The 22,184-nt window shown below is 39.0% G+C and overlaps 1 protein-coding gene across 1 annotated transcript in view; it reads left to right on the forward strand.

The window, feature by feature from the left end:
- The window catches only part of CPQ (carboxypeptidase Q), a 382,789-nt gene that overhangs the window by 232,885 nt on the left and 127,720 nt on the right, over positions 1 to 22,184 (forward strand). The window contains exon 5 of the mRNA XM_080909480.1: positions 15,934 to 16,045. Coding sequence (XP_080765606.1) covers positions 15,934 to 16,045 — 112 coding nt within the window. The remainder of the gene's footprint in view (positions 1 to 15,933; positions 16,046 to 22,184) is intronic.

The raw sequence follows: 22,184 nt of genomic DNA on the forward strand, positions 1-22,184 counted from the left end.
TCTGCTTTTCCACTTCTTCTGAGGAGTAGTTGTGCAACCAAGGGCCTGCTGTAATTCTCTCTCTTCCAGGTGTAAGTAAAGCTTTTTATATGTCAACCAGCTGTAACCTTTCGAAGGTTTAATGAAATCAGAAAATATAATCCACTGTATGAGACTGAATGTGAATCAAGTCTATTATCATTGAACAAATGGTATTAATTTCCAGCACACATGTGGACATGCGTTTTAAAATATTTGTTAGAAAAATGTCAGGCTCCGCATTGTTTTAGACTATTTGAACAGCACACTGCCAATGTGCTCTTTTTAAATAGTTGTACTTTTGAAAGGTTACAGTGTTAGCATATTTACTCTTTCCTGGCTTCTTCAAGTGGCTTGGATAGTAGAAAATACCCCAAAATTCTTTAGGTACTGCCTAAGGGTATAAACTCCCTTTCCTTCCCAGGGTAAGGGGATCACTTTGCGTCCCAGTGCCTTTTTATTATGCCCTGGTATATAGAATGAGTTTTCTAAGCAAATGGGAACAAATTTCACATCTGCTATTTTCAGTGAACCCCACCCCCACCCCAGAAAAAAGGCAGGATACTGGAGACTCTTTGGTGCTGTAAACAGTACAAGTTGGATGATTATTAAGGCAGCCTTGGCTCTGCACTTCTGGAGGCAAAGTGCTCCAGTCAAACATGGATCAACATAGGTAGAGAGCATGGTTGTCTACAAATTGAAAGTGGAAAAGGCCATGAGGATGTTAGGTGGAAAGATAAAACCTAACAAACTGAAGTTTATATCACTTCAGTTTTGGTTGCTATGCACGTTTTGTTATGCTTGGGGCATGCTGCTACTGGGATACAACATTTGCAATACATTTAATTATCTTGTACACAGATGCACATTGGGCTAACCATCCATACAGTTTCATTGATATTAACTAATAGTTGTAAAAAAAATGGCAACTCTATCTTTAAAATCTGATCTAGCTAATTAGGAAATTTATTTAATCAGAATGTCTCACCCCATCAAAGGTTTGATTGAGCAGTTTCTGAATGCCCAGCAGCATGGAGGTTTTGTACTTATATCCAACTTAGTACCGTTTTCAAGTTAGATCTGAAGTTGAAGTACTTCCACTTGTAAGATAATCTGCTCTAGTCATACGGTACTTTCACTTTAGGCCAAAACACAATCCTTCTTCTGCATCTGTTCCCATTTCATCTTCTCTGCCATGTGCGAATCCTCCATCCACTAGTTTCAAATTGTTCCCAAGTAACTTCTGTTCTTGAAGAAGGTGTCCACCCTGTCCCTCTGCTCTCCTCCCTCCCTGTGTCATCTCTCTGTGAAGGCACTGTGTGAACCACCAAGCTAAGTGACTTGTCTGAGCAGTGGCTACTGGTTTCACCTGGACTCTGCTAATACACTGATGCCACCAATAACAGGTTAGTCAGTTTGGGGCTCCTTCTTATGCTATTTTCTATTTCAGTCAGTGCTGTGAAAAGTCACATCTTTACTCTGTTCCCTGCTACCCCACTCCCTCCTCTTGTTTGGTACCAGAGTCACACTCAGGCTTTTCCCTGTTGTACTTGGTAGGCAGACTTCTCTCCTCCAAAACTGTTCTCCCCTCCGGCTTCCTTCTACAAAACTTCTATAATAATTAGATGCACAAATTATTTTCATGTCAAAAGCAAAATTAGTCAATAATTATTATACAGGATTAGGAAAACAGTTCTAAAAATCACATCTTTGTTTGCAATGTTGGATCTTTTTTTCAGATATTTTTAAAAGTTGAATTTATTACAGCTTTCTACTTACTAAAAAAGGCATTTTTATCAGCATTTTTAGATGGATCTCCCGGTGAGCTTTTAGTTGTTTTTAAATGTCTTCCCTAAGTTAGCATGCTCATCATAATTCCCAAACTGAAATACAACCAATATTTGTGGCATCTCAGTGTTTTTAAATGGAGTCCTCTGGTTCAGTGCTACCCTAGATGTGGTCAAGTTGTAGAAACAGACCTCAGAGCTCACCTCATGCCCACGCTCAGTCCTTTGTGTCTATCACTGGCTACAGTTCTTTCCCAACATTTCAAATGACCAGCCATAACTGTTCCCACCTCAACTCAAACTTTCTTCTTAATCACCGAGTCCTATGCCTCTGGCACATCACTGGATTTCACTGTTCTTGCACTGTCCTGAGTTATCCTTGTCTGTCTACTTGTAAGTCATCGTTTCTTTAGCTAGGCCATGGTTCAGAAGAACAGAGACATCTATGGTACATTCATTGCCCATTGCTTATTCAAAAAAAAAAAAAAAAAAAAAAAAAACCTCATAGTGGTTCGGTAAGTGTTTGCTGGATGCATAAAGCATCTGAGAAATCCAGGGATAAATAATCATAAAGCATTTCTATCACAGGTTCTTCATTGGCACAGCATTTTTTTAAAATGCCTTAACGTAAAAGTACATACAAACAGAATTGCAAGCATTCTGGAACATAGAATTGGCAAGTACATACTCTTTTTAATAGTCACTATACATTTAAGGCTCCATCACAAAAAAGACTTAATGGAAACTAAAAGAAACTCCCAGAATGTACAAAAGAATCCTTCACCTTCGACCAGCTTGTCACCTGCTCTCACATGGGTGTGGTGCCACTCCAGGCTTATCTGCTCCTTGGATATAAGTGGTTACTTTTTATCTTTCACGTTTTATCATTCCACTCTATTTGCCACATGCTTGGAGCAGTTAAGTGTAAATTTACTACAGCACGTTGCCCAGAAGTCTCTCCTTTAACTTTTAAGAAATGTTTTATTTCTGCTTTTAATTTTTTGTTCAAAATTCTAAGTACTTCTGATCTTTACAGACTATAGTAAAGGTTAATCTTTTTAAAATATGATTATGTTTATTCTGGCCACTGAGATGAAGAAAGTCTCATGGCCCAGTAGTTGAAAGTAATCTTCTTTAATAGGTTTGTGTCACGAAAATTGTAAAGGCTGGAGTAATTCATGGGGAATGGGTTTTAAATGTGCACTGACCACAAATATGATTGTCATTTTCTTCTGAATCATACTTTACTACTAAACAATTCAACTCACGGAATTATAAGCCTATGAGGATGTGGGTGAAGGAAAGCCAAAGATATTTTCCATGAAGGAGTTTAGTCTCTCTCAGCAGAATGCTGTTGGGGAAAGCACACTTGTCTCCTTTTCCCAGGTGATGCGTGTCGGACTTAGAGACACCAGGTTTTGCATTTTGAAACTGTTTCTAGTATGCCCTTGGCTTAGCTTCCTTTACCCATTTATTACTTGTCCTCCAACTGCTTCAGAACTGCTATCAGACAAAGCCATATCAATAACAACACATGACACACATATTTGGCAGTCGTTCTGTTAATAAGAAATCAGATTAAAATCTCAGGCAGATTATGAAACCAGGCAAATGGAACATACCTCTTGTACCAAGAGGGGCAACTGAGCTAGCGCTAGGGACAGATATTAAGTTCTTCTTTTTGATACATAAAAATGGGAGCTCCAACAACTCAGGGGCTGCCTGGGAGTCCCCAGTCAATGGCAGAAGGAAAGATCATATTCTGGCCCGTCTGCCTCTAAACGTTATGATCATCACTCTGGAAGAAAAAGAGTTCAAAAACAGCATTATGACATGTCTTGCCTTATTTCAGTTTGCTGAAGGAACATATAAGGATCTTAAGTAATAAGTGATTAGGTCTTAGATTAAAACAAATAAAATGGCCACGGCATCTTCTTCCTGATCTTTAAACAGTGCTGCGCCACAAATCTGCAATGATACTTTCCTTTCTCTTCTACTCTCGACTTCTTGTGATGTCTCCATCCACAAGGTGCTCAAATGTGGTATCAGGAAATGCTTTTCCTGCCAGCTTACGTATCTCATTTCTCCAGGAACTATGTCAGACAGTTGATGCTTTCTCCCTGTAGTCAAGCCTGGCTAGACAGTCAAGCCATGCCTGGTATCATCAGCTTTATTATTGCAAACTGCTTAAAATAAGCACCATCAAAACCAGAAGAAACTAATCCCAGGTACACGATGGAGACTCCAATTTGAACCTAGTGCTTTCTAGTTACTCAGTAAGTACTGGGTTCCTGAGATATGGCTAAGTGTTTGTGCTTGATCTATAACTTTTCACCCTTCACAATATTATGCAAACAGGACTGTAATCCAGTCACATATGTTACATATGTGTTTTCAAACAGAATCAGTTCATGCTGTTTTAGATTGGGCTCAGCAAACATTTTAAAAACATTTATCACATTTCTAAATAACATTTGCTTATGACTGCTAGTCACTCTACTTTAGAGTAGACATAGAATGTTACATAGAACTACTGCCTGGTGAAGCAATCTGTAGGAATTTTTGCTTATTCTACAAAAGCCCAAGAAAATCTTTCCAAGAGAAAACCACGAATAATTTTCAAGTCCATTTTGGTATATACCTGGAGCAAAATCAAGGACTCATATTTGTGCCAGGCATGGCGATGGGGATAAACCATCATCACACAAAAGACTTCACAGGTACTATTACGATTTTCACTCTGTAGATAGGGAAATACTCTTTAGAGACTACTAACTTGCCCATGTCAATAATGCTAAGAGCCCTTATCAAACTTACATGTATAGGCATGGTGTAGCAGATTCAGCTTTGCTGTCAAGTAAAAGGTTCTGTATTAAAGGAAAGAGATCAAACGTGGATTCCATGTCATCTGTTGTGAAGCAGCTAGAGGAGCATGACAGCAGCAGTACTTGTGTATGAGTTCTCTTCCTCATTTTTATCGATCATATTTTTCAAACAATTATTGTTGTTGCTGTAAAATTAAGGGTTCCCTGAGACTGGAAATATGTCAGACATCAAGTTTTATAGCCCCGAGACTCCTGAAATACATGTCACAAAGCTAAACCTAGGGGCATAAAGGTGAATCTGCAAATAAACCACAAAAGCCAAGAGCAAACAGAGCTGGTATGCTTCTGAATTCTGTTTGGGAAATATATTTGTTCAGGGAAGGATAATTGCTGTCATGGGAGCAGCCTATCACTTGTGGTTACAGTGACAGCTATTCTCCGTGATTGTCTGCAGCTTTAAGGTCACTTGCCCCTTTCTCACCAAACATGGATCATACTGGGAGCAGTGATCAGTAACAAGCCACAGCCTGGATGCATGCTATCATGATTTTTTTTCTCACCAAATAAATTAGTATGTTTTTTTTTTCCATGTAAACCCCACTCAGGATCTCAAGACATAGCAGAAAGTGGTCAGGTTCTTTGTCACAGAGTAGCATGAATAGCCTCTCCACCTTTCCTGATACAGTGTTTGTTCCACATGGATGGAACTTCCTGAGATATAGCTTCTCTTCACGTGATTTATTTCTTCATTCTGGTGTTCTACATTCCCACCAGAATGAGTCATTAAAATTTATCAGTAAAATTCTAGATATTGTGTATTGAACAAATCCGGACTTTTCTAACGTTTCCCCATAAACAAGTTCCAAATATTTGTAATCCATTTCATCAGGTTGACATAGCAATAGCCTTAACTCTGGTACCAATTATCTGTATCATTTCCTTTTGTTTGCTCTGATCTTACACCTGACAAGAAGCAGGTTGAAAGAGGAGGGTTTTATTTGGCTCACAGTTTAGAGGGGTTGAGTCCATCCTGATGTGGATGGCAGGGGCAGATTGGTCAATGCCACTGACCAAAAAGTAGGGAGGAGAATGGCTGGGCTTTTCTGTTCTCTTCCTTTTTCTTGTTTTATTCCACCTGAGATGCCACCCACGTTTAGGTCGGGGATTTCCTCCCCAGTTACACGTCTCTGAAAATTCCCACAAAGACTTATCTGTGGTAATTCCAAATTTGGTAGTTGACATTGAAGTCTAACCATATTGTACTTTATTTCAAAATATCTCCTACACTCGGCTAAAGCTATAAAGCTAATAAAAGTTTACATTTTTAATATGCAATCTAAATATTAGGTTACCTATAAATATGCTGTATTTTTTAGTAAATGTAGTTCAGTCTTAATGTCTTGACATTTCTAATCAAACTCTCCATTTTTTCATAAAATACACAAACATTTTAATTATTTTAAAAGCAATCCTTGTCTAATAATTTAAATGTCTCAATAATATTTGTGTCTGGCCCTGCTGAATACTATATACTATAACAAAAGGTCATATTTTTTGCCTACTTTGTAGTTCACCATTCCTACCATATATTAGATATCATGTGTAGAAGATCAGGAGACCCTGCCACTAATATTGTCAATGCACCACATAATATGGCCTCCTCTTTGTGGCCATCAGTAGGAAGAGAGGTGGATGAGTGTACTCACAGTACAGCTACACTTGAATATCAATTCTGTTCTTTTTAAAAATAATCTTATTGGATACTTTATGTATTTACATTTCAAATGTTTTTTTTCCCTTTATCCTGCTCTCCCATCTCTGTCCCCCCTCCCTTTGCTTTCAGGAAGATGATCCCACTGCCAGCTACCGGCTCCCACCTCACCATACTGGCATTCCCCTACACTGGGAAAATGAGCCTTCACAGGTGTACTGGCTGGTTTTGTGTCAACTTGACACAAGCTGGAGTTATCACAGAGAAAGGAGCCTCAGCTGAGGAAATGCCTCTATGAGATCCAGCTGTAAGGCATTTTCTCAGCTAGTGATCAAGGAGGGAAGGCCCAGCCCATTGTGGGTGGTGCCATCCCTGGCCCAGCCCATTGTGGGTGGTGCCATCACTAGACGGATAGACCTGGGTTCTATAAGAAAGCAAGTTGGAGAAGCAAGCCAGTAAACAACATCCCTCCAGGGCCTCTGCATCAGCTCCTGGTTCCTGACCTGCTTGGGTTCCATTCCTGACTTCCTTTGGTGATGAACAGCAATGTGGAAATGTAAGGTGAATAAGCCCTTTCCTCCCCAACTTGTTTCTTGGTCATGATGTTTTGTGCAGGAATAGAAACCCTGACTAAGACAAATTGGTACCAGCATAGTGGGGTATTCCAATGACAACCTGACCATGTTTTGGGATGGACTGTGGAACTTTGAGCTAGAAGAGCCGTTGCAGTGTTAAGAGCTCTGTGGGATGTTCAGAAGGAGCTTGGAAGATAATGTTGAGAACAGTGCACAAGATGGAGGCCTGGCTTGTGAAATTTTAGGTGGAAGATTAAAGACTTTTATCAGGGCTGTTGTTGTTTTTGATTGTGAAGATTCTGTGGTTTTAGTTAGCTGGGGCTGAAGAATCAGCTGTGATTAACAAGATACCAGAACTACTAAAGCAAAACCTTTGCATTCCTGGGATGCTGGTCAGCTGGAGCTAAGAAATTAGTGGTGATTGAGACCAGCATCACTGAAATGAAATCTTCTGGGAAGTATTTTCTGAAATCACAAAAAGACTGTGTTCCAGAGATAGCCAAGGTTGTACCTCATGCTGTAACTGTACTTGGTAATGTGTAAAAGTCACCCAAGTAGTACTGGTTTTAAAGAAATGACGGGGTCATAGAGAGCAGCTGAGGCTCAGCTCTGTGAGAGGCCATGGAAGCTTATTGGAGAATTTGCAGGCTCAGTTGCAGTTAATGCCCCAGGAACTAGTGGTTTGGAGATGCCAGTGCCATGGGATGACTGCCAAGAGCAGCAGCAACAGTGGAGAACAGGTAATTGGAGCCTAGAGAACAACATGTGTGCCACAAAGCGAGAAGTGATCCAAGGCCTTGGAGGAGTCCAGATGTATGTGAGTGGATCCCAGACATTGGATGGTTAGCCTTTGATTTTGCTTTTGATTGTGACTGTGCCCTGATATTTTTTTCTCTTGAAGGAAAAAGTGGAGTACACAGTTCAGAGATTTTGAATTGAAAAATAAAAGATTTTGAATTTTAAAAGGGATTAAATATTTTAAAGGGATTGAAATTTTAATATGTAATATTTTGCAAAACATTGTGGGACTCTTAAGGTTATTTAGATCTTGGGGAAGAATAAGAAAGTAAGGATTGAGGCTTAATAGTGATTTGTTATGTGTCAAGTTGACAAGGGGTCTACTGTACTGGCTGGCTTTTTCTCAACTTGACACTAGCTGGAGTTATCACAAAGAAGCCTCTCTTGCAGAAATGCCTCCATGAGATCCAGCTGTGAAGTATTTTATCAACTAGTGATCAAGGGGGGGAGGGCCCAACCCATTGTGGGTGGGGCCATCCCTGGGCTGGTAGACCTGGGTTCTATAAGAAAGCAAGTTGGGAAAGCCAAAGGAAGCAAGCCAGTAAACAATATCCCTCCAGGGCCTCTGCATCAGCTCTTGCTTCCTGACTTGCTTGAGTTCCAGTCCTGACTTCCTTTGGTGATAAAAAGCGATGTGGAAGTGTAAGCTGAATAAACCATTTCCTCTCCAACTTGCTTCTTGGCCACGATGTTTGTGGAGGAATAGAAACCCTGACTAAGACAAGAGGACCAAAGAGGACTTCTCCTATTGATGCCAGACAATGCCATCCTCTGCTACATATGCAGCTGGAGCCATGGGAATCTCCGTGTGTACTCTTTGGTTGGTGTTTTAGTCCCTGGGAGCTCAGGGAGGGGGGCATTGATAGATATTGTTGTTCTTCCAATGGGGTTGCAAACCTTTTCAGCTACTTCAGTCCTTTCTCTAGCTCCTCCATTGGGATCCCCATGCTCAATCTGATGGTTAACTACAAATATCCTCATCTGTATCAATATGTCTCTGGCAGGACCTCTCAGGAGAGATTCATGTCAGGCTCCTGTCAGCAAGCACTTCTTGGCATCAGCAATAGTGACTGGGTTTGGTAGCTGCATATGGGATGGATTCCCAGATGAGGCAGTCTCTGAATGACCCTTTCTTCAGTCCTTGCTTCACTCTTTTTCCCTGTATTTCCTCCCATGAGTATTTTGTTCTCACTTCTAAGAAGGACCGAAGCATCCATAATGTGGTCTTCCATCTTTTTAAGCTTCATATGGTCTGTGAATGGTTTCTTGGGTATTCTGAACTTTGGAGCTAGTATCCACTAATCAGCGAGTGCATACCATGTGTGTTCCTTTGTGACTGGGTTACCTTACTCAGAATATTTTCTAGTTCCATCCATTTGCCAAAAATTTCATGAAGTCATTGTTTTTAACAGCTGAATAGTACTCCATTGTGTAAATGTACCACAATTTCTATATTCATTTCTCTGTTGAAGGACATCTGGGTTCTTTCCAGCTTCTGGCTATTATAAATAAGGCTACTGTGGACATAGTGGAACATGTGTCCTTGTTGTATGTTGGAATATCTTTTGGGTATATGCCCTGTAGTGGTATAGCTGGGTCTTCAGGTAGTACAATCTCTAATTTTCTGAGGAACCCCCAGACTGATCTCCAGAGTGGTTGTACCAGCTTGCAATCTTACCAACAATAGAGGAGTGTTCCTCTTTCTACACATCCTCACCAGCATCTGCTGTCACCTGAGTTTTTGATCTTAGCCATTCTGACTGGTATGAGGTGAAATCTCAGGGTTGTTTTTGATTTTCATTTCCTGATGACTAAGAATTTGAACATTTCTTTAAGTGCTTTTCAGCCATTCCATATTCCTCAGTTGAGAATTCTTGGTTTAGGTCTGTAACCCATTTTTAATAGGATTATTTGATTCTCTGGAGTCAAACTTCTTAATTTCTTTGCATATATTTGATATTAGCCCTCTATCAGATGTAGGATTGGTAAAGATCTCTTCCATTGGTTGCCATTTTGTCCTATTAATAGTGTCATTTGCCTGAGAGAAAATTTGCTATTTTATGAAGTCCCAATTGTTGATTCTTGATCTTAAAGCATAAGCCATTGGTGTTCTGTTCAGGAAAATTTCCCCTATGCCTATGTGTTCTAAGCTCTTCCCCACTTTCTATTAGTTTCAGTGTATCTGATTTTATGTGGAGATCTTTGATCCACTTGGACTGGAGCTTTGTATAAGGAAAGAACAATGGGTAGATTTGCATTCTTTGACATTCTGACTGCCAGTTGGACCAGTACCATTTGTTGAAGATGCTGTCCTTCTTATCCATTGGATGATTTTAGCTCCTTTGCCAAAGATCAAGTGACCACTGATATGTAGGTTCAAATCTAGGTCTTTATCAATTCTGTTCTTATCTTTGGTGTTAACATTCTTTGCAAGCTAAAGCTCCTCTGTTTTGGATTTTTTGGATCTGGGTTGCTGACCCAGTTTTCTCATCTCACCCTTGGCTCTGAGAAGTTTTGCATGTCTGCAACTTACCATGTGCCTGTCTGCTTACACCTTCCCCCAGCTGCATGCTGTTCAGTCTACTAGTGACTCGGGCTCAAGATTCTGGTCTGGAAGGCATAGCTTCTCTATTTTGTTCTTTTTCTCCCCTCAGTCGTAGCCAGGCCCTGGTATCTGATCTCAAAAGTGAGGTTTCTTAGTATTTCTTCTCTGGGCTACCCATACTCTGCACCATAGAAGTCTGCAACCTGTCCTTGAAGTACCCTGGATGTGAAGACTTTGCTATGGGTGTTGTCTCTCGTGTCACTGCAGGAAACAAACAGTTTCAATGACTCTCTCCATAGCCCCTGACCTGGGCAGGAAGTGATACGCAGGACCATTTCTACTTTACATAAAAGTTCTTGAAAGTATGTTTGTGGCCTGCCTTCTAGCCTCATCTAGACCTCAGTACCATTGATGCATTTTTGAGGTTGGTTACCCCTGCCCTCTCTCTAGTCTTTCTTGGGGTCATTGACTGAAGGCCTGTGTGAAAGATCTAGAAAATGGGTACCTAATTTTGGTGGTTTGAATAAGAATGGCTCCCATAGATTTATATATTTAAATAGTTAAGGAGTGATACTCATTGAAAGGATTAGGAGTGTGGCCCTGTCTGAGGAAGTGTGGCACTAGGGGTGTGTTTTGAGGTTTCAGCAGCCCAAGCCTTCTAACTACTTGAAGATCAAAATAATTGAACTCTTAGCTCCTTCTCCAGGACCATGCCTACCTGTATGCCAACATGCTTCCCACCATGGTGATAATGGACTAAACCTCTGAAACTGTTAGCCAGCCCCAATGAAATGGTTTTCTGTATAAGTGTTACTGTAGTCATGGTGTCTCTTCATAGCAATAAAACAGTGACTAAGACATTAACAGTTTTGTGGATTCTAAGTTCATGTGCAGATGCCCATTCACACATTGCTTGTCATTTCCATGGCTCCCACTTTGCCAGCTTTCTCCCATCTCATTTCTTCCTGGGGGTCCATGTTATCCCCCGAGACTTAGCCCTCTTGATCAAATTGAAGTTGTGCTTTTCTAAATGTTGTTTCATAGATTATTTTGCCTTTTCTTATTGGTAGGGAGGAGACATGTTCCTATGGCTGACAGGTTTTCTTCATAAACTGATTTTAGATAAATTTGTTTTGGCAAATAGGCCTATTTCCCCTCCTCTTTCACTCTGCATTCTTTGCAGTCTACCCACTAGTAGTGACTGGTGCACATAAACAGGATGCTGTGATTTCCACATGCCTCTCATCAGTTAGAGAGGCATTCGCCTCTGTGGCTTGTTGCTCCCATAGCCTCTAAGTCTTTCCAGCAACTACTTTTGCTATACTTAAGGCACTAGATTCCTATTAGTCTTCAAATGAGCTCTTGTTTCCTCTCAGAGCTTCTGCACATGTTTACAAGTAACTTTGAGTGTTAGGTCTCCATATGCAAATGCCATCATCTCCTTAGGGAGAAGACAGTCAATCTCTGTTGTATCCTTTCTGTTTTCTCTGCTCTCTGCCCTTCCCCCGTCTTCACCTCTCCCTCTTTTTATTGTTTTATAATACACTTGCTATGTAACCCAACTATATTTACACTGGTGATTGACCTGCCTCAGCCTCCTAGATCTAAAATCGCAGACATGTGATGTCATGCCCAGATTTGTCTTTATACCATAGAAAACTACACTTATACTATATTCATTTATTTTGATTTTGTCTCCTCCACCAGAATGCAATTCTCACAGAATATTTACTTATTTCTGTGTCTCTAGTTCATAGTAAGAACTCAATAAAACTGTTGAAGAAGATTGTGTGTAAAAGACCATGATATTTTCTCTGATGGATCACATTAGAACATTTTTATAAAAAATTCACAGCTTCCCAAGGAACTCTCTTCTTGATCTGCCATGTGTTTGTTCTTATTTATCTTTTAATCAAACAAATTCTCTTGGATCTGGAATCTGAGATCATCCAAATAACAAAAGAGGGAGACATTTAAGCTTTCTGCCTTAATTCTATCCTCCGCTTTCAAGCCACACTGATCTGGCAGGGGTTACACTCTAGGTCCCAGACTACCTTACATCCAGTTTTCTCTTGCTGAGCACTTTCCCTTCTCCTCAGGCCCAAGCCTCTGGTAGTTGCTAGAGGTATTCTAATGTATGCTTCACAGAGAACACACCTCACAATGCAGAACACCAGGCTTCCCCTTGTCCTTCCTACTGTCTTCTTATGGCTGCTATGGTTGTTTTTGTTGTTTCCTCAGTTCACTTACTGGTCAATGAATTTAGAATGGTAATGGAAAAGCCACTTTAGAGGAGGAACTGATCAGAGCTCTGCCTGACTCTCAGGTCATAGCACACAGGGGGTAGGGATAACTCAATGTTGCTTTCTTGGGTGCTGTTTATGGTCTAGGGAATTAGAATGAAGGGATGATATTCCCTTTTACCAGGTGCTAAATTTTGTGAACCATGGGTTTACTGCTGCTCTGTGCCAACTGCTTCTGTTTTGCTTGCTTAAATCACATCCAACTTTATTATAATTAATGGTCATTAATGCCTAACCTTGACCTAGGGCAGGTTCTCAGCTGCCTTGTGATTGGTATATTTTTCTGCATGGTTTTCTAGGCTGTAGTAGAAACTGGTCTGATAACTATTTTGAATAAAATTTTCACTGCTGTTTTCTACACATATGTAGAAGCATTAATTAACAGTGAGAAATTTTCAAATTTTCTTTTTAAATGCTACTAATTTAGAGTTAATTTTGTTGTTACCCTGTTAAAATAAATACTGAATTTATAATCATCAAATTGTGGGCCCCAACATTTTATAATTTGAAAAATGTTTCACTCTCACAGTCTAAATTATATTTTTTTCTATAGCACTGTACCAAAGGTCAGTGATTTCAACTTTAACTACTTCAAACCTTCTTTCATGTCATAACTGCTAATGTAAGTAGCAGTTGCTATCTGGGGAGCGAAAGCTTATAAGAGACACAAAGAAATATAGTTATAAAATGATCTCAGTGATTGTAGAAGAAGTCAAAAATATAAAATGATGGCTGCCTTGCTGTGGGTACTCCTGAGTGAACTAAGATACATTCATTAAAGCACATTCTGACATTTTCATCTGCTGCAGTCTTGAGAGGACAATGGTCCTGGGCTGTGAGGATGTTGACAGATCTTTCACTGACTTCTCTGGATGACACCACATTCTAAGTCAGAAGAATCTGCTATGGCAACATGCTTCTTTTTGTTTGTTTTTTCTTTTGCTTCCAATTCCCCCTTAGAAACAATTCATTTGGATTCATTATATGGCCATTTATTTGTCTGGGGCATTACCCTTGTTTATGACTACAATGAAGTCATGCTAGGCTGGGTCAACTGTGAGTCATCAGGAGATCTTTCAGCTGTTCAGTGAAGAGGCAGTGCAGAGATCACAGTGATATTATAGGCCACAAACCCTCTCCCCAAAGTAATGGTGAACTGTCATGTTAGCCATGAAGAACATGGGTTCAGCTTTGGTTCTCTGTTGGCTTGCTGTACACTAATTTCTAAAAGAAAAAAAAAATGTTGAGTTTAGTGTTGCCAAGAAGAGTTCACACATACTAACTGTATGATCTGAACACATCTGCATAACCAGGACTTACATCAGAAGAAGCATGATAGCTCCACAGAAGCTTACCTCACACTTCCTTCCGTTTTCTCAAACTTCTTTACACAGGAGAGCAATTCCCCAATTGGTTTGGCTTTATGATTTATGTAGATGGAGATACACACAGAGTAATATTTGGTGTCTGGCTTTTTTTATTCTTCTTGCTATTTATTATGCACTGCATTTATTTTTTCTTACTGTCATGTGGTGTTCCACTCATGAATACAATTTGTTCATTCTACTTTTAACAGACACTTGGATATTTTCCTCTTCAGATGAGGACAGGAATATTCACATTCTGTTATAAAAATTGTCTTCCTTAAAGTACACATGCACACATGCACACACTTCTGCATACACCATACAACTTGAAGTAAGATTTCTGAGCCATAGTCTGGGTGTTTGTTCATAGTCCTTAAGTGAGATGGTTTCCCAAGGTATAACACTCTGGTGTATATGTCCTTTATAGGGTATAGACATGGATTTTTCTTCTGATAAAATACCTTTTCACTTTCTTAAAGGGGTCCATAAATGAGGAGATACTTTTTGCAAAACCTAAGTTACTTTATGGTTTATTATTTTTTGCATCTATTAGGAAACTTGTCTACTCTAAGTCGATGAAACTGTTTTTCCTAAAGTTAGTACCTAGCTCTATAATCTCTCTGATCCATCTTCACATATTATGTGATGCATAGGGACAAGGATATTTTTATATCAAAAGTTTATTGACAGCACACCACATTTCTTTGTTTTCAGCTTGTTAGAGATGGGCACACAGTAATTTATAATGTAAAAAACATAATAATTTTCAAAAATACTGTTCTTATTCTCATTTAAGTTAATTTGATATGTTTACTGTGTACTAAAATCAATGACCAGTTGAAAATATGATTGAAGTCTTGAGCTTCCTTTAATGTAATTTTTACTTTAAGCCATAAAATGATGAAAAATCGGAAATAAACTAATGCCCTTAGTAGTCAAGATTATATTGTGTTGTGATAGTTAAACTGTGTGCAATTTTTTAGCTTAAACAGATCAGGGAAGATCGAGAGGAATCTCAATCCAGAAACATAGCTACTTTGACAAGAGATCAAATTCGAAGACCTGGGTCTGTGTGATCCAGTTGGAATATAGACAACTTCCTTCCTAGACACCTTCATCTCTCTGGCTGGAATACAGAGTACCATTAGCACACACCTTTAGTCCAAAACAATAGCATCTAATTGAGGGGCAGACAAAGTAATGAATCATAGAAAGATTTGACAGAATAATTCTAAGACAGGATATGCCCAACTCCCATGAGAGCAGACAGAAAGAGAAACTACTTAAAAGCAATGTAGAGAGAGAAGAATCAGTTCAATGCAGTTCAGATGAATGCTGTTGGGTTCAGTCAAGTTCATGCAATTCTGTTAGGTTTGTGGAGTTCAGATGCAGTTTTTCTTACCAGACCGATTCAGTCAGCAGCCAGGAGAAGTCAGGTGAATCAGCGTGCTCAGAGAGGAATTTCAACCAGAAGAGCTGAGTTGAGCCAGCTAGCCCAGAGTTCAGAAAGAGCTAGAAAGTGAGCTTATTCAACAATAAGCCTCAGAGGAAGCTAAATCATTCTTAGGCCTAGGCTAACAGACAGAGGTTAGAAGCTGAAGCCTTTTAAGATCTGAACTTGAAGAAGATTTGGTTATATAGAAGCTAGGAGCATCCAGGCCAGCCTAGGGATAGTTAAATAGAAACACTCTGGGTTCAGCTCAAGCCATGTATCTGTAATGCTTGGACATGGCTCTCATCTCATCCTTTCCTCTGAAGAAATAAAAGCAACATTTACTTTATTATTAATAGAAAGTCACAAGGGAAGGGCTTTTACCATTCTAAAAATGAAGATGGAATTCTACTGATGCTGTTTTACCAGTTTCCCACTAGAAAAAAAAAATGTGTCTCAGACACATTCTAAGACAAATGTAAGAATTTTGATCTTAATATTTGAAATACCTGAATGTGTCTACTTTGATGTGATTTGTCTTAGTGTTTTCCTCTTTTTACTATTTATTCTAGGTTGTCCTAGTGAGTGGACATCTGGACAGCTGGGATGTTGGGCAGGGTGCCCTGGATGATGGCGGTGGAGCCTTCATATCATGGGAAGCACTCTCACTTGTTAAAGATCTTGGTAAATATTTAGAAAGTTTTTAACCAACATGTGATATGTTAACTCTATATAGAAACTCCATAATGGGTTCTTTTTTGTGGTATGTTTAAACATCCTCCTGTGGTTTATATATATATTTTTCTCAGTTTACTCCAACAATAAAATTATTCTTATCTTTAAAGGATAAGAAATAACTTATCCCTTAAGGAAATTTTTGTTCTCCAGACATATAAAGTAAATATTGTTGTCATCTATTGGGGAAAATAAACAAGCAAATAAAACCATCCATTTGGAGATGGTGCCAGACCACGCATAGCCAAATGCAGAGAATAACCACCTGCTCTTGACTTCCTTATATTCTTTTCTTATGATGGGATAAGGTTGTAAAAAGAGTGGAAAAAGCCAGTCACCTTTCTGTGCAAATCAGAAAATGCTTTAATGGTAAAAGAGTGATCCTCTAGTCATGGTAAGAAAAACTGGACCTAGATACAGCTGAGAGGAGAAGGCATTGGAAGATATGGCTAATAGTAGCTCCTTTTGAGGACCAAATTTGCAAGTAAATGTACATTTTTGATGTGCTGGCCAAAAAGATGAATATGGAGTAGGGTTAGAAACATAACAGTCTGAATCAAGAGTTCATTGTCTGAATCATACAGTGGTGGTTTGGATGTGCTTCATCTGCAGAATATCCTGGATGGTAGCTATAGAAGAAATTCTGTTTCAGATAACAGAGGTCAAAATACTTACTGTTTAAGTATTTATGTCTCCAATCTCATGATTTCCTGTCACTTTTACAGTCTTCTAGTCTTCTTCATAGGTCAATTAAAGATTATTCATCTTAGATGCAGCTCAGTTGGTAGAATGCAACCTAATGTGCATGAAGCCATGAGTTTGATCTCCCAAAACTCATAAAAATCGGTATGCTGATGGTATGACAGTCGTTTTAGTAATCAGGTTCTTAGTGAGTTCAAAGCCAGCCTGGGATACATGAGACTCTACCTCAAAAGGAAAATATCGTTTATCTTTCTAACAGTAGATTGCCGACATAGTCTTGTTTTAAGAAAATATTTGGTGCAATATTTTAATGTATATTTTTATAAATGGTACTCATACTTTAAATGTAGAAATAAAAAACTGCTTATGTAATACTTTTATGTGCGTATTTCTCAACCTTGGTGCTACGGACATTTTTGGATTACAAAGTGGGATTTCATGACATCTTCAGACTCTGCCCACTAATTGCCACTATCATTTACCAGAACCACCCAAAAAAATTTAACAGTGGGCATGACTCTAGATATTGTCAAAGTCCTTGGATGGATGGTAAGAACAATTGCTCTGATTTGACAGACAAATAAATAAACCAACAAAATGTCTCTAGGTATTTGACACAAGATCTTGTGAAAAAAATAGTGAAACTAATTTGAAATCTGAAGATGTACATTCTTAACATTCCAGTCTGGTTACTGTACATGATAGAAAAGATGCACTGAGCAAATGCTATGGCTTCTATACAGCCTTTTATAGAAGCTTGGCATGCAGAGAGGTTTTGGGGTATGCTCTCTGTTCTAAGAGCCTTGGCACAGAGCTAGAGACCTCCACAGGCTTTTTTTGTAAGCAGAGAAATAGTTTCAGTGCCTACTTTTACAACTGAGTAAGGTTAAGGAGAGAAAATGCTCAATAACTAAAACCTAAATGTGCATTTTCAGGGGTCTAGCTTTTGTGGAATCCTCCCTCTTTTCTGTCTCTTTATGATCTTTCTATTTCTCTCTCAATCATTCCAAATCAACATGGGTTCTTGGGGAAAATATGCAAAACCAACAACAACAAAAAAATCAAACATTTGCTCTTGTAGAGCACAGATGTTTATTCTGGAAATTAATTTTATTTTAATATGTTTTGCCAATTTGATAGAAATGGAGTGGTGGGTTTAAAACAGCAACTAGTTCATCTGAATTGGGTTTTAGGTTACTCTGACTACTTTCCTGGTATTGGGCACGTCATCTGAACGCGCTGGACTCGATGCTTCTCATCTCTGTTCAATGGTATTATTCCAGCACTAATTTTTTCCAAGTCTGTGTTGTGAGGCAGCCTTGTGCAGTGTGAAAAACACAGAACACTAAGCTAGGTGTGGTGGCACACATCTTTAATCCCAGCACTTGGAAGGCAGAGGCAGAGAACTCTATAAACTAGAGACCAACCTGGTGTGATGGTTTGTAAATGCTTGGCCCAGGGCTTGGCATCATTAGGAGGTGTGGCCTTGTTGCAGTAGGTGTGTGGGTATGGACTTAAAAACCCTTGTCCTAACTGCCTGGAAACCAGTCTTCTCCTAGCAACCTTCTGATGAGGACGTAGAACTCTCGGCTCCTCCAGCATTATGCCTGCCTGGAGGCTGCCATGCTCCCACCTTGATGATAATGGATTAAACCTCTCAACCTGTAAGCCAGTTCCAATTAAATGGTATCCTTACAAGAATTGCCCTGGCCATGGTGTCTGTTAATAGCAGTAAAACCCTGACACCTGGTATACACGGCAAGTTCCAAGATAGCCAGGTTACACAGAAAATAATAAGTGTCTTGAAAAACAAACAAAAACAAAAAACAAAACAAAAAGAAATAGAAAAACGAAGCCCGTGGGACACTGGAGCTAGACCACTTGTTTTATTTACATCTCAGATCAACTACTTCCTAGTTACCTAATCATAAAGTTTGGTAACTTGCTTTGAGTCTTTGTTCCTCAGTTTTCCCATCTAGGTAATAAGGATAATAGTTTCTATCTCTCATGCCTGTTTAGAAAATTAAATGAAACATTAGCCTAATCTATTTACAACAGGGCCTGACACAACCCAAGTTCTTCATAAATATTATATTTTATAACTTAATAAGCCTGACTCTGAAAAAAATGTAGTACAAGAGATGTTTTTTAATCCTGTAGCCCCATTAGTGACGCTCTGTCTTCTTAGTGTTTTAGTTATAATATTGCAACTCTAGAGCCAGTGGTATAAAGTCACTAACAGACCCTTTCCCTTTGCCGTTTAAGACCCTACCTCCTGCATGACAGGAACCTAAGGAATCCTTCACACTTTCCATTTTATATAAAACTTACTGAGTCTTAGATATCTTCTGATCACTTTCTGTACAGACACCTGGTTCAACGAATAACCATCATAGAATTTAAAATTAAATTTGAATTTTCTTAGATTATCTATGTATTTTAACATAAAGGTATGGATCTGGTATGTGATTTACTAGTTCTGTATGAGCACCAGTAATTCTAGATGAGCTTGGCGATTGAGAATAGTTCAGTATTAGAACATGTGCTTTGTATCTATTAGATTCTGTGCTTGATCTTCAGCACCACTAAAAAGAAAGATAAAGCAGAAGTAAAAAAACCTGAGACAAAAAAGAAAAAAAGTTCATAATTATGTTACTTAATTACATTGAGCCTAAACTGTTTAATTGTGAATCATGAAACCTCTGTGGAAATCTTTTTCCGAGGAAAATGACACTCCTCTTGGATGCTCTCCCTTGGATGAGATGTCAGGCAGCTTGAACATCCAAGTCTCTGGATGGCTTGTTAATTTGAAGTGTTGGCCCACTGGGGCTCTCTGATATTTGAGAATCTTTGTCTAAAATCTAGCTTTCCACTGTCCTGTCCTTTATCTTCCTACTTTATAAATCTTACAGATCCACTCTTTTACCCAAGCCATCAGCTTAAATTATATCCAATTAATCTAATAAGGTGTTTGCATTTTTAAGTATAACCAGTCACTCCTAAGTAACTGTCAACAGCAGGCTATTTGGTGTGTGGGGTGTGTGTGTGTGTGTGTGTGCGCGCGCGCGCGAGCGCGCGCGCATGCGCGTGCGTGTTTACTGGCTGAGACACTGTTTATTTGAAATATCATTTCCTGGAATGTTCTGGTGTCAGTGGACAAATCCTGTGGCCAAAACTGCTGTACTTTACATGTTCGTTTGTTATTAAAAAACTCATCCACCTTCTACTCAAATTCTTCCAGTTTTATCACTTTTTATGAAGCTAGAATTTGTGGGGTGTGATTCTAGATAAATGAAGGTACAAGAAGGAACATTGCCAGGATCTTGAAATGTGGGATATAAGAAGGATATTTTCTAAAAACAGGAAATGTGAACATCCTGATTATGATTCTTATCGAGCATGCGCGACTTTCCTATGGCTATCTTTTGTTACTTTGTGGGTTCTTCCATCCCTTCCCACCCTTTCTCTGCCCTTCCAACCCCCTAACACTAGATAGGAGAGAAAAAAAGATAGAAATAAATGAAATAGAGTAAAAGATAGAAACAAATAAATGAAACAGAAGAAATACAAAAAGAATGGGGAAATCTTGCTATCACTATTAGATTGAGTACTTTGCTGACATAGCTAGCAGGCAGAAGTAAGAAGTAGAGAGACTAATAGAAAAGTCACCAGGTCACACAATCCAGAATATTCCAGTGAAGACAGTCAAATATATGTCAACATGTTGGTTCTGTTAGAGCCTTAGGCTGCCATCTCCTGTGCAAAGACTCTCAGTTGGAAACGAAGACAAAGACGAGGAAGTGTTCTTTGTTCAGGTTCTTCTCAGATCTGCCTTGAAAAGTCACCCGAAAATCCAGTCCAGTATAACTGACAGATACAGTCAACAACTGTTCACCTGTGAGGTGAGAGTCATTTAAACTGTAGGACTAGAGACTCTAGGTGCCCTGAGGCCATATTGGGGCTGGCTCACACCTGGAAAAGAGATTGAAATTTGAATGGCACTTATCCTAAAGTGTCAGACCTCTGGCTTTACTAAAAGTACCAACTGTGTTTGCTGCATGGTGTGATGTGCTAAGCCCTCCAGTGTACACATAGTCATGTCTCAATATCAGCCTCAAGCATTGAATATAGCTGTTGGGACAGTCACTGTAAAGAAGAACAAAGCAAAGCAGAAGGGAGTCACATGACCTATCCAAGTTGATACAGATGTCCGTCCAGTGGAAAATGTAAATTAAGCACCCTGGAATGCTGGTTCATTGGAATAACATTCTCTGCCTGACTCAAAAACACTCTTTCCAACCATGTCAAGAGATAGAACACAGCAAAAGGGGGAAAAACATATATTATAAACATATTGGTTTGAAAACTTCCTCTTCGTAATTTCTTTTCCAAGAAAGACATTTGTTAAAAGAATGTGCTTTTGAGCACTGTCCTGTGGCGTTTTGGGAGGAGGAAGAACTAAGAAAGGCCCCACAAGTGATCACAAAATGACCTTCATTGGGCTAAACCCCAATGCATTTCGATCCATTTCTCTCTAAATTGCCTGGATACTTTTGGGACCATGTAGTGGTTCCATATTTGACCTATAGAGGCCATACTTAGGGAGTATTTATATTAACTTCAAGAAAACTTTACCTGATAACTCATTTTTCACACTCTCGCAGTTTTATTTAAAATAAATGGAATATTATTTAAAATATAAGTCTTCCATCTGCCATTTTTCAATGAATCTGAATTTTTTTTTTCTACATGAAATTTTTATCTTAAAACATTTCATGAACTCGGTCCACTGTGGCCTGCCTTAGAAGCTCCTTCTTCACAATAGTTTTACAAACACAAGATGGGAACCGAATAACCCTCAATCAAGAATCCAGTGGAAGTCACTGCACTTCATGACTTTTAGAGAATAACATAGTCACTTGGAATGCTGTACAGGGAATCAGTTTCTTTAAAGTATTTAAATGTTCCCTCGGCATTCAGTTTGATTCTTGTTAATTTAAGTTTTATGTGTAAGTAGTGGTTTGTATTTATTTTTGATGAGAAAATTTTGGTCTTGCCTTTTTGTAACTGCTTAGAGAAGCAAATGAATGTAACAACTGAGCAACTAGAGATGCCAAACCTACGTTCAACCTTTTTCTTGCTTCCTCTTTTTCTCACTTATGAAACCTCACTTATAAAAGAGAATCTATGGTCATGGGCATTTGTGGTTTCTTCTCATTACCATCAGAGGGATCTTCTCATTTTTCATTCAAATATATCTTTCTTGTTTTGGTAAGTTACACCATGTCTAGCTTTCATGGAAAATACTTTTCTTAAGACTGAAAGTTGCTGAGAACTTATTCTCATATTCAAATACATTTGTGAGCTTTAGTAACACATCTGACAT

This window comes from Micromys minutus (genome assembly GCF_963924665.1).
Source record: "Micromys minutus genome assembly, chromosome: 33".
Classification (NCBI taxonomy): Eukaryota; Metazoa; Chordata; class Mammalia; order Rodentia; family Muridae; genus Micromys; species Micromys minutus.